The sequence below is a fragment of the Arvicola amphibius genome, chromosome 7, assembly GCF_903992535.2.
Source record: "Arvicola amphibius chromosome 7, mArvAmp1.2, whole genome shotgun sequence".
In the NCBI taxonomy this organism is placed as follows: Eukaryota; Metazoa; Chordata; class Mammalia; order Rodentia; family Cricetidae; genus Arvicola; species Arvicola amphibius.
Window position 1 is genome coordinate 20,949,968 of NC_052053.1, and position 14,224 is coordinate 20,964,191.

At 37.4% G+C, this 14,224-nt stretch overlaps 1 protein-coding gene across 4 annotated transcripts in view; it reads right to left on the reverse strand.

Moving 5' to 3' along the window:
• Positions 1–3,371: 3,371 nt before the first annotated feature.
• Slc4a10 (solute carrier family 4 member 10) overlaps positions 3,372–14,224 on the reverse strand; it is a 132,901-nt gene continuing 122,048 nt past the window's right edge. For all 4 annotated transcript variants that reach the window (XM_038335809.1, XM_038335806.1, XM_038335807.1 and 1 more), the window contains 2 exons: positions 11,201–11,317; positions 3,372–3,438 (listed from right to left, as the gene is read on the reverse strand). In XM_038335809.1, the coding sequence (XP_038191737.1) occupies positions 3,372–3,438; positions 11,201–11,317 (184 nt within the window). The remainder of the gene's footprint in view (positions 3,439–11,200; positions 11,318–14,224) is intronic.

Here is a 14,224-nt window from a genome sequence, read left to right on the forward strand (position 1 = left end):
GTTAAGACACCACCGTTACCATCAAGGGGCTCATTAACAAATGGAGGAATGAGGTTGTCAGGCAGAAATTTATGACTCCACATAAAAAAGGAAGTGGACATAGATATAAGCTCAGTCCACAATAAGAAGAAATGAGGTCATTAGGGCTAAAGAGAAGCAGAGCATCTAAATATACCCAGGAAAGAATCAGAAGTCATTTCTGATTATTAACCACAACCATCCTCTCAGAACACTTAGAGACTATACGACTTTCAGAAAATTTTCAGAAGGTTGCTATTTCATTTTTAAAATGACTGTACCTGCCTCCCAAGTGCTGATTATAAACCCATGATAGCCCAGGCTGACTTCGGAATCCTGGCAGTTGTCTTCATGCTGCCTCTCAAGTGCTGATATTATAGATGTTTGCTACCCAGATGGTATTTTATTGTATTTCCTTACTGGATATACAAGATAGACATATTGAAAAGTTAGAAATCAGTCTGTCAATGACAGGAAAGCATCTCAGGATAAAATGGGCTCTAGCTGGACAGAAACAGAAAGGGCAGTGCAGAAGGGAAGCAGAGTAAGTCTTCACCCCTAAGACCTAAGAGAACCCTAAAAGATCTGGAAGTCATCACTGAAGTGTCTCTATCAGACTCTGAGTTTGAGCTACCCCCATAGCTAGAACAACCCTGAACAATAAAATAACTGCTGGAGATCTCACCACTCCCAATTTCAAGTGGTAGTACAGAGCTATAGTACTAAAAACAGCAGGGTATTGGCATAAAAACAGATTTTTTTTTTATTATTTATTTATTATTTTGATCAATAGGATTAGACTGAAAACCAGACATAAATCTACACACCTATGAACATACATACTGGAAAATGACATCTTCAACAAATTGTGGTCAAACTGGATGCCTGCAGGTAGGAGTCTGAATCACCCAAAAAGATATTTAGGAAGAAACATGGATGCTGTTAAGTAGGGGCAATTGCAAGCAAGCCTACTAGTCAAGAGGTATTCTCCAGCAGGCAGAGTTCTGAATACAGTCTTCCCAACAATCTACTGATGGCCACAGAAGAACTGAGGTTCCATTTGACCTCTACAGCAGACTTAAAGGGTACATGGAGGGAATGCCTTCTCCACACAGCTAAAAGCAGACACTCATGAGTTCTATTAGTGATCCTACTAAGGAGCTTTTCACTTGCCGTAGAGATAACATTACCCATGCCTTGTTCTGTGGGGGAAGGAGCATGTGCAACCTTACAAACTTCTCATTCTTTTCTGTTCATGAAGTTCAAGTTGTTTGAATTGTGTTTATGTCACAAATGAATTTTAACAGCAGGAATGTCTTAATTTAAATATGCTTAGACCATTATAACACTTTACCTGATTTATTGGTTAATATGAAGGAAAATTAAGACAAGACACATTGCACACACTTTAAAATAAGCATGAAAATTAGTTAGGATAAATATTTATTTCCACATAACATTTCTTAGTTTTGAAAAACACAATATCCTAGTCACATTTACACATTACTTAAACATTGCAATAAATTACATTCAAGATATTCAGTAATTTTGACCAGGATTCTGAAGTTAGGAGTAAATATATATAATACTACATTTTCTTATATTTTATATAATTTCAAAATATTAAGATTAAGATAGAGATAGCATTAAAATTCACAGAACAAAATTACTATAAAAATACTCAGAAATACAGAATTTCATAGGATGATTGCTTGTTCAAAAGAGTGATCATGTGAAGGTTTAACTCACTGATCGTTTTTAACAGAGCAGGGGCTGCTATGTGGAGACCCTAGGGAACTGCTTTTGGATTGACTTGCCATTTCAAAAACAGTGAGGATGTTAAATGGAGAGTGGGTCACAGCACACACGTGTGCAGCAGATAGTTTCACATTTTTCTTCACCATTTATAAATACAAACTTTACTAACTGCAAAGTCTTCTCTTAATTTAGTTCATATTTCATCAAAAAAATGGATCCTGAAAAGATTGTGAGAAATTTCTTTGTCAAAAGATATCAAAATGTTATGGTTAATGCGGGCCTGCTTTTTTTCACCTTCATGAGCTTCATGAGCTTCCTAATAGAGGAGTCTGTCAATTATGTGCACTTCCATGGAGTGCATAAAGTTTACAAAAGCCACAGGCCTCTGAGTTTTTCTAAATTTGGACATTGAAAGATTATAAGGGTCTCAATTATTGATAGTCTTTAGGAACTAAGAATCCTCTGAGATTTAATTTTTAGCAACTCACATTTATCTAAAATTAAATGAATCTTATATTTAGTCATACTCAAAAATCCATAACTTCCTTCCTATTTCAATAAGATGAGTAAAGTTGGATTGTTTCATATGGACTGCAATATTTACATCACCTTCTCTAACAGAATCTGAATTTTACTTCCCCACAACATGCATTTAATTAAAATGTGGAAAAGAACTTGCAAAACCAGTTACAGCTGGATACCTGTTGGTCTAACATGGCAACATGACAGGGAACAATTCTAAGCAGAACATGACCGTTAACAGCAGAACAGCTGCACAGGGATGTATTTCATATGCGAAGATTCACTGTGTGCCATTCCATAAGTATCTATGTCATAGGTGTATTTGGGAAGCAACTATTGTCAATGGGAGAGAAATTTAGTAACACTTTTCTGGTAAAGACTTAAAAAGAAAAAAATCTCACAAAACTCTTCAAATCTCTCTAAGCATTTCATAGACGCCTAGTACACTTGACCACGTGGGTAAAACACGATTCTAAGCAAACACTACAGGATTTTCCTGCAGTATGATTTCTAAGAAGGTATGAACAGGTTTCTTTCTCAAATAACTTGAAGTATCAGTTAGATATTAAGTATTAAATGCATCCTATGAAGTCAGGAAATACATAAATACAAGTGTTACAAATGCTTTCAAAGTAACCTTTGATTGGGGCCTTTCAGAACAAGTCACTAATGCTAAGGCATAAAAAAGTTAAAAGACTACCTTTCCAAAAGTCTTCTGAATAAAATTATCAGGTATCTTCCGGTTGCTAAGGTAGGAAAATACAAACTAGGTAAATACCCCTTTTTGTTTAAAGAACACTTTGCTCTCATGATGCTGACACTGAGAACGCTGTGTTGGTGGATGTCTCATGTGACATGGGGGACTCTTGCATTAGCTACTGTATCTGCTCACGAGGGGGTCACACTGCTCAGAGGAGGTTAAACACAGAAATGGAGGAAGAGGTGCACTACTTACAGTGTGGAGGTGGATTTGGGATAGGAGACAGGATTTACAATACATGATCAAAGCAGTTTTATTAATAATTGTGACACTCTTCTCATATATATATGTAAAAAATAAATTGAAGATCAAGTCATAGACAAGTCTCCCTGTCAACACCTTTCCCTGAGTCAGCTTTCTTCTCTTTTCGGCTTTCAGTGCTAAAGGGGGAGGAAAAAAAAGGGAGAAATTTACCAATATAATCCAGCTTGGTTACTGTGAGATTTGCTTTCTTCAGACACAAAACCCATCAACCCCAAAGAAATACAAGAGTTCTTAGGCATTGCTTTCTCATGCTGTAACACAGAGACACAGCAGCAATTAAATCCTCTGCGCTCTGTGAGCTAGAAATCAAGAACTGCAGAGAGGGGGAAATTCAAAAACAGACACCGAGAAACAAAAACAGATATTTCCAAACGGTTCTAAAAGCATGCAAGATTAATACACGGCCCTCATCTGGGCAAATGAATAATTGACAATTGGTGAAATGCCAGCCATGCTCCACACTAAGGTAGCGGAAGACTAGCAATGACAGAGCAAGGTGCTGCCTCAGGATTCCCAGGCTCTGCTGGAAGGGGCTTTTCCTTTGTTCCTGGACTGGACCTTGATCTATGGGAAGGAAGATGTATTGGTAGGGAGTGCAGACACATACTTCCTAGCCTGGACACCACCCTTCTCTCCACACACCTGTGCTGTGTTCACAGGGAAAGCTTCCGACTACACAGCAGGGGAGGGATGCTTCATTTCCTTCTAGAATAAACTCACATCCCAGAAACCTGTTTAATTTCATCTTCCACTTAACTTCAATGACAATTATGTTGATAATGTGACTACCATTTTTGTTGAGTTATCTGTAATATTTTCCCCATTTTGTACTTGGAAGTCTTCATGGAGGGAGAGTTTGAATATAGTGCTCAAGTGGATGACGCCTAGAAAGAAGGTGTGCACTTCCCGAAGGGCAGCACTCCTCTTCCTCTAGGACCCCTGGGCCTGGCAAAGCCCCATGCACTCAGGGTCTCTCTGCAAACCCATCCCCATTTATGGCATAAAGAACAACATACGGCCAGCCTCTGAGACCCTGAACTAGAAGAATCAGCATACTTTTCACTGTTAAATTTGGCCCTTAATACACATCCATGAAAGAGTGGAAGGTGGAAGCACTGTTGGTTTTACAACTGTTCTCTGGGTGATAAAAGAACCAAGTTATATTTTCTGTGGGGTTTTCTGAGCATCTCTCTTAGTGGTCAATAACTTAAACATATTCTAAGAGTGTGCTTTTAAAATTGTTTTTTTCTCCAATTCAAGCTAGAAACAGCCCTTCTCAGTTGTCACCACCACCCGGCGCCATCAGGTAAGAAGTGCCGGAGCTTCTGCCATCTGTGGCATGCTGCCAGCACTGAGAGCTGGTGTGAGTGAGTGTCTATGGCACCCGGGTTTATGCCTGCCACACTTCTCAGCACATACTCCTTACAGGTCAGAGCAAAGCAACTTTTTTCCCTTTTCTTTTCTCCTTCCGTGAGAAGAGATGACAGTGTGCACATGATGTGTCGGGCGCCTTAATTCTGTATTTTTAACTTCTCTATCTGTATGACTCACTTTTTCTACTTTAAGTTCTTTTACATGACAAATGTCTGCTATTCTGTTTTTCAAATTAACTTGTCCTTGGACGTCACTTGTCCCCACCTCTTCTGTCAAACAAAGCCAATAAAGCCCAACAGAGCGGGGTGGAGGTGTGGGTGGAGTGCCCATTCTTACCTCCCAGAACTAAGGGAGGTGTGTGACCCACAGCCAGTGATTTAATCTCTGAGAATGGCTTCCTTCAACACTAAATTGAGCTTTGGACCAGATGGCCTCTGAGTCTTCTTGTAGCTTACTTCTGAAATGCTGATTCTGGTATTCCTGTTTCTAATATACTCTGTCTTTTGGAAAATTGGATGTTGTATCCTATCTATATGAGACTTGGTAGGGGAGAGGGTACAGTGGTCTCTGCTCTAGCATTGAGACTTAGGTATCACATAACTTCTTGATAAATACCTTACTTCTCAATGGTCAGTGATACAATTTGTCACTAAGTAGTGAAGGTAGACAGAGAGAGAGAGAAAGAAAGAGAGTCAGAGAGAGAGAGAGTCAGAGAGAGAATATCAACTAAATTAACAGATAAGCCTTCTCTTTATCTGCTTTAATTATATTTGTGTTTTATGTCATAAAACAATCACTTACTAAATGACTATTTTAATAAAATAATTTGGGGAGGCAGAAGTATTCCAATCTGCTCAAGACTGCTATGAAAATATTTCTTTGGATTTTCTAACTGTATGATGATCTCCCTCTCCCCGCCCCCCCCGGGTTTCTTACTACATCTATTTTTCAAAATGATAATCAACTAAATTTTCATTTAAACAAACATATATCACAAGTGTATTATTTCTTACTATAATAAATAAATATTGTCAGGTATTCTAGGAAGATCTAGGAATATACAATAGATAAAATTATCCTTACAGGTCAGTCCTGAAAACATATGCACAAGTAACATACAGACTGATCATGTTCAGGTTGCATTTTTTTATTTAGAAATACACATGTATATAGTAATTATTAATAAAAAAAGAAGGCCATGAATTTAAAGAAAGAAGAGAGAGAGAGAGAAGTACACAAGAGTTTGGAAAGAATGATAGGGAAGGGGAAAATGATACAATCATATTATAATCTCAAAAATAAGATAACTAAAAACATAAAAATAAGAAAGTGATATTTCAAGAATGAGCAAAAAGTACAGCACTATTGACATGCTACTGAGAAATCTATGAGGAAGTTTCTTCCATGGACTCAGATATTGCTCTGGACAGCACTTGTCTGGTAGCTAGGGAAAGGCCTAAGAGATCACAGCAAAGGAGGTGTTTCCATAATAGGAGGAGGTTGTGGGGAGTACAGAGGAAAGGTAGAAAGAGTAGTAGCTGTCCATGCATCAGTGGATGGCCCCACTCCCAGCACAAGTAGGAGTCCCATGACTTAATAAATAAAAGAGAACACACAGTAGGAGGGTAGAGAGATGAAAGTGGATCAGGAAGGAGTTTGGGGAAAGTTGGGGGCAAATATGCTCAAAATACATTGTATGAAATCCTCAAAGAATTCATTAAAATATTTTTAAGATCACTGAAAATGCTCCTTTTCCCAGCATCTATAGGTATCACTGCAAGAAATGTTCTTAGGAGTCCATTGTGCAGTAAATGTGGTTTTGGAGACACCTATTTTTATCATACTGTATGGGAAGCTGTGGAGGCAACCCACAAGAAGAAATCAATTGGTGCCTACAGAGAGCCTTCACACCTATGTTCTAGAATCTTTGGTACAGGAACATACTCTGCAAGCAAAAGAGAAATTATAAACACCAATCCAGCCACAAATGCTCTGATCTACAATGGTGTCCTTTCTGCAAGATATGTTAGGGAATAATGGCAAAAAACCTATGGAAATAACCAACCAATATATGATTTGGCTAAAGGTTCAATCCATGAGATGAAACCCATACCCAACATTGCTTAGGTGACCAAGAACCTGAGCCTAGATATCTCAGGGACCTAGGCTAAAACAAGACACTACTGTCCAAAAGAAAAAAACAGTAATAAAATGACTATTAATGACATTCTTCTATAATTATGTATTATAATTATATAATATAATTATCCATATAACTAGATAAACTTAATTATTTTATTATTAAAGAAAAGAAACCATGGGGAACTACCTAGTAAAACCCTATCTCAAAAATTAAAACAAACAAAAAAACCAAAGAAATGTTTTTTTAAAAAGCAAAACAAGGTGTAAGAGAGTTGGTTCTGTGGCTAAGAGCATTAGTGTAGGTATTATTCTTGCAAAGAACCCAAGTGGGGTTTCCAGCACTATATAAAGTAGCTCACAACCACCTGTAACTCAAGTTTGAGGGAACCCAATGCCCTCTTCTGGATTCCTTGGGGACCCGCACCATAAGCATATATCTACACATTGACACACACATAATTAAAAGTAATATAAATTGAGTCAGAGATGACTGAGCACACCTTTGATCCCAGAACTCAGGAGTCAAAGTCAGACAGAACTCTATGAGTTCTAGGAGAGACTGGTCTACTTATCAATTCCAGGCCAGTTAAACTACTAAGTAAGAACCTGTCTCAATAATGGTGGTGGTGATAATGATGATAAATCTTTTAAAAATCAAAACAAAAATTGCAAACAGTCTAAGTGTGTAATAGTAGGAAATAAATTATATTACAGCTAAGTAAAATATAATTTTTCAAAGTTAAATATGGTTTGTAAAATATTAATCACACATTGCTAATGAAAAATTATGAAAGAACAAGTACATTATGAGATCACCTTTGCAAATTTAAAATATATATGAGTAGATGGAATCCTTGAGATTATTAATGGCAGTTGAGACAGAGGAATCACACACAAGTAACACAATTAAGGCAGAACAGTTGTAGAAGAGCCAGGCTACCCACTAATTAGCCTGCTCCGAGCAAGGTACAAATTTTAATGGCTCCTTGCTACAACATCCTACAGTGCCAGCTTAAGCAGCCACCTCTTCTGCAGGATACAAATGACTCACAGAGTATTTAGTGTGATTTAAAGGGTATCTTATTGGATTCACTGTTTTTTCTTAAATAATTCTTACACAGCATATTAAGAAAATAGGAAAATATTTTTCCTAATCCTTTTGGTAATTTAGGCCCCATAAGTCTTTTCCAGATCAAGATGAGTTGGGCTAGTCTTTGGAGTGACAAATGAAGAGCTCCCCAGGAGCGTCCTATCCTTCCTAACTTGCTTGAAATAGTATTCACAAGTACAAGATATAGTTGCTTGTAATGCTGAGTGCCTCACCCGGTTTTTTACATCACCTTTTTTGGACTTTAAGTGTTTGAGTTTGAAAGTTATTTATTGTAATTTTATAGTTTATGTATTTCTTGTTAGTTACCAAGCAAGGCCATCAAATGATGAAGATAAGTTCACATGCATTAAAAGCTCAAGGGATGCTGTAGAGGAGCTTGTCAGGTGTGCACAGCACTTCTAACCAGGACCAAAGCAGACACCCACCAGATGCGCTAGAATCGTAGTCAGTCAAACTCGATACTGTATTTCCAAAAGCAAAACGTGGACAAAGCACTGGCGAGACACTGCTGGTGCAGACCTCATTGGCACAGGGGATGAAGCTTCCCGAGTCACAGCATAGAAAGAAACGGAGTGGAAAATAACTGGTGGCTGAGAGGTGGGTCAAAGTCTGCCGAACCAGTGTGCGTCACAAGAGATTCGGGTCCGCGGAACCAGTGTGCGTCACAAGAGATTCGGGTCCGCGGAACCAGTGTGCGCCACAAGAGATTCGGGTCCCAGGAACCTCATCTTTAGACCTCTTTTGATTTTGACAAGTAGGTTGTCTGCCGTCCAGCAAATGTGTAGGGTTCGTTTGTTTTACTTCACTGCTTTCAGCAGACGCTAATGGAAAGCAGTAGCTATGGAAGGGTATCACCACTATTAATATTGGTGATTTTAGAATTTCTAGGAACCACTTTCTTTCTTCCAGAGTTTCCACTGTTGTAAAGATCAAAGACACTAACTACCAACTAACAGACATAATTTATATCACATCAAATAGTGAAGAAAAGTGCTAGACATAGTAACATTAGGAGCATAACTGGTTCAAGGCCGGCCTGTGCCTTGAATATAGTTAGATCAGTGTGGATATATGATTAAAAACAACAAGAAACACATGATTATATTAGTGTATGAATGATGGGCCTACTTAGAACTAGACACATTTCAAGCATATTACATTGTTAACTAGAATCAATCTGCTCCTGGAATGAGTTATAGGCATAATTATAAAACAGAAAACAACTAGGTTTTCTGGTAAAGGGCACCATTTGACTTTAGTGTTTACTTTAAGAATCACAGAAATCATCACATTATACCTTTTCTCAACACAAAGAAAAAAGAGGAAGATTTTGCATGATGGACCCATGTAATTCAGAATGAGAAGCATCTGAAGTCTGATGGTCTCAAAGTCCCTGCCCAATACCCATGACTGATATTTGACTTTGAGCCTATCAACCTGGATTTTAGATTTTAAAATAAATTGGACTCAAATTTTCCTCCTACTACTCTGATTTTCTTTCAGGAGTTCTGACAAAATATAAAATTACTGCAAGGATGATTGATTCAAGGGGACTATTGCAAGAATTTTGAAGAGAGAAAGCTAAATTCATGGTTTAGAATGATTATTACTGCTGCTTAACCAAAGCAAGGGAATATAGGCTGGTTTTGAATCGTTGTTCAAAGACACCATTGGAGGGGGAGGGAAATTTTTAATTAAAAATAAATAAATAAATAAAAAGAAAAAACTCTTATCAATAGCCTACGAGGAAACTTTTATCAAACTCCTTTGGACTACGTTTTAGAAAAATTTAGAGTCAGGCAATCAGAGGAATTTAGTCAAGCAATGAAAGAGGAAAAGTGGGGGAGAGGGAGGAACAGCTACCCCAGCTTCTGGGATGATGACGGTCGGTCGCTGCCTTGTTTACTCTGCTTGCTACAGAGATGACATTGAAGCAGCATGCCATTTTGGGGCGACAAAACTAGCAGTAGGAGGTTTTCCCCCAAGACTAATGTAGTCTCTCTCTAGCCCATGGCTCCAATTATGTCTCACGAAGCTTGCAAGTTTGCATACATCACAGCAACATTTGCAATTTTCAAAATTTAAGGAACAATTTTTTCCCAGTCTAGAAATTTGATGGTATTATTTGTTAAGTGTGACTCTGTAAGCTCTGTTGTTTGATACGTGATACATTCATATACTTTAAGGAGAAAAACGTTTCCTCATATTTCAGAGCCCCTCAAAGAACTGATTAGATAGAAAACGCCATAAAAATCAGTCTTACATTGGACTGGAGTCCAAGACTCTCCAGGCCTTTTGCCTCCCCAAAACTCACACAGATGACATAGGCTGACCAGGTCTTCAGAAGACACCATTTAACATAAGGAAATGCAACCAGAGGATAGGTTTGAGGGAAGAGGTCTTACCTTTGGGGAATCAGCTTCTAGAGTGATTAGGAAGGGGAGCTTATGACAAAAAAAATGTAATATAAAAATTAAGTAGAAAAAGTTAATGTGAGGTTATAAAGTAAATAAATTAAATCATTATACCATCCCCAAACATCAACCACTTTCTAGAGAAGCAAAACTAGCATAACATGGAGTTCTCTTCTTCTGAGCAGCATCTAAGATGGCTGAATGCTAAGATCCACACTCATTTGAAAGTCCTGGAAAATCCAGCAGAAAATTCCAGGACTCCCTTGCTGTTTAAAGACACATTCTTCCCTCAGCATGCACTTAAAGTCACCAGCACAGCTACGGGATTGCTCACGTGTCCACAGACAGATGAAAACAGGTGGATGTTCGGGGTAAGGTTGGGGAAGTTTGTCAGGGACTTGAAAACAGGCTACTAGAAATCAACTAAACTAGAATGACCATTACATGTGCCAAATCACTGTCACAAAAGCAAACAGGGAATGGGGAATGTGTTCTGGCACCTACAGTGGTCCTGCGGGGTGTGTGATGAGGGAATACAATGAAACCACACTTAAAAAAAAAAGAGTGGGCCAAAATGAATGTTCAAAATTGTCATGCACTGGGGTCATCCATAGCTCCATTTCCCCCCCACTGTGGTAGTTTTAGAGTGGGTTTTTATTTGAAAGGAATATACTGACAAACATAATGTTTGTAAAAATTGTCATTCTCCCTTCAGAAAAAAAATTTCTGACATATCTTAAGTCTAAATTTGATTAAAACCAATGGTATCTTTTCCTAGTGCATTTATACCATAAAATCATTATCATTAACATAACCTTATTATTTCAAAACTCAAACCTTTTGGAAGGAAAGCGTGACTCCTTGTCTTTTGAGTTGTCAGCAGTAACCAGAAGGTTTCCCCACATGGCAGTCTTTGACATTTCATCAGAAATATTGATCACGGATGGGTCATCTCTAGACAGGAGTTTACCCAAAAGGAAATAATATACAATAAACAAGCAATGAGGCATGCCGGTAGAGAAGATGAATATATGTCAACTTTGTAACCATGTGAAACATTTTACCTACATTCTTCACAGTAAAGTACTTGCAATATAAAGTTCTCATCTTAAACATTTTAAGATGCACAATTAAAAGTTATTAAAGGCATTTACAACGTATATCTCACTACTACATCTATCTCCAGAATTCTTTTCATCTTATCAAACTGAAATTTTATATCTATTAAGCAATAACTCTCTGCTTCCTCCTCTTCACAGCCCCTGCAAGCACCATAGCATGTTCTGCCTCTATTGCTCTATTTTACGTGCGCCATGTAAGACGCCTCACACAGTGTTTGTGTTTTGTATCACTGCTTCATTTCACTTGAAAATGCCCTCAGAGTTCAAGATGTCCTATCATATGCCTAAATTTATCTCCTTTGAAGACTGAATAATATTTGATATTGTTTATTATAATAGCATATTTTAAATAATTAAAATTGAGAACCATAAAGTAAATCACTCAGTTATTGAAGGGTATCCGAAAAATCCAAAGAAAATATTCTAGCTGTGTAGATGTAAATTTGGGCTCCAGTTTTTTTCTTGATTCATCCCTGATCTCAGACATTTACTTCCAATTTTGTTCTAATTTCAAATGCTCAAGAGGCCCATGCTGCCACCATTTTAAATTGCTGTTCCACTCTCTTAAGACCTCCGTCTCTGAGCTACTGGGGTTATATTTAGAAAGTGGTCTCCTGTGCCAATTCGTTCAAGTGTACTTTTCACTTTCTCTTCTATAAGGTTCAGTGTGGCTGGCTTTATGTTGAAGTCTTTGATCCATTCGGACTTGATTTTTGTGTATAGTGATAGATATGGGTCTATTCTCATTCTTCTGCATGTTGTGCCAGTTATGCCAGCACCATTTGTTAAATAAGCTTTCTTCTTCCATTTGGTATTTTTTGCTTCTCTGTCAAAAATCAAGTGTTCGAAGGTGTGTGGATTAATATCTAAGTCTTCGATTACTGTATTGCTAGTGGGAATGCAAGCTGGTACAGCCCCTTTGGATGTCAGTGTGGCGTTTTCTCAGAAAAATTAGCAAACAACCTTCTTCAAGACTCAATAATACCACTTTTGGGTATATACCCAAAGGATGCTCAATTGTGACACAAGGACATGTGCTCAACTATGTTCCTAGCACCATTGTTTGTCATAGCCAGAACTTAGAAACAACCTAAATGCCCTTCGACCAAAGAATGGATAAGGAAAATGTGGTACATTTACATAATGGAGTATTACACAGAAAAAAAGGACATCTTGAATTTTGCAAGCAAATGGATGGAGCTAGAAAACATCATTTTGAGTGAAGTAACCCAGACCCAGAAAGACAATTATCACATGTACTCACTCATAGGTGGTTTTTAAATATAGAAAGACCAGACCACAAACCACAATCTCAGAGAACCTAGATAACAATGAGGACCCTAAGAGACATACATAGATCTAATCTACATGGGTAGTAGAAAAAGACAAGATCTCCTTAGTAAATTGGGAGCATGGGGACTTTGGGAGAGGGTTGAAGGGGATTGGGGAGGCAGGGAGGAGAGCAGAGAAAAATGTAGAACTCAATAAAAATCAACAAGAAAAGTCTTCCATCTCTTTTTGTTTCCTTTGTCTTTCTATCCTTTTTCTTGCCAGCTACATCACTGCATTTGCTGTTCATATTTTTATGTTCTATCCTGATCCTCTGTTCTACTTGAATGCAGTGACGACAGTATTCTAGATCACTGGTCAACAGTTGCTTCCCCCAAAAGTCAAAGCTGGACTCAGTAATTACGTGTTTGAAAATGAGTTCAGCCTGTGCCCTTGATGGGGTTTAACCAAGGAACCTACAGTATTAGGTTCTATGCAGGTAGTTGGTTGGCTTGTTTAGTTTTGTTCTGTTTTTATATTTTAAATGTACAACAATTATAGAAAACATTCATGCTGTGTCAAAACCTCTCAAGACTTAGAAATATCATTAAATGGCAGCATAAAGTAATCACAGACCAAGTGAAAACTTTTGTAATGAAAAATCACTATTTTTGTACATATAAGTAACATTCTTTATTGTGGAAAAAAATGACATTAACCAAACTCTTAAGCTGGCATCTTGTCAACTCTCTTGGTAGTTGTTTCCAAGAGGACAATGAACCCAACATTTAGTGTAAATGATACACTAGAATTCAGTCTTGCTCAGTTTAAAAATGTGTCCTTGAAAATGGAGCTTCCTAGAAACTCAGCATAGGAGATCAACTAATTTTCAAAAAAGCATTAAATGAAAAACAAGTATATCATGGTCTTATGAGACAGTCTTAGGAACAAAGAGGTTTACAAAATTTTGAATAAAAAATGTAAGCTTTAAGTGACAGTACTTTTTTATTATTTCATATGCAAAGTTCCTTTGAAAATTTACAAGCTTGCATGCAGTTTGGACTGTTTTTTTTTTTTTTTTTTTAAAAAAAAACTTATTTAACTACAAAACCCTTTAGGAATGGCAGGTCATAAAGCTAGAATTCACTCAAGAATATATTCAACTCAAACAAGAGTATTTTGAATGAGAAAACAAAACTAAAATACTTTGCCCAGTTGTGTTCATCTTTAAGTTACACCTAAACTTTTGGGGAGAATATGGTTTGGAAGTAAGACTGAGATACAATAGATTCTTTCCCACTTTGTCTTTTAAGTACCATGGCAAATCTCTCCCCTTAAAAAATTTCATGTTTATTTATTTACTGGCACAGCCTAAGAACTGTGAGACTATACACTTGGGTACCAAATAGTACTTAAAACAGACTTTATGAGGAAATTATTCAAACTAAACTTTTGAAAAAGGAAGGGAGAT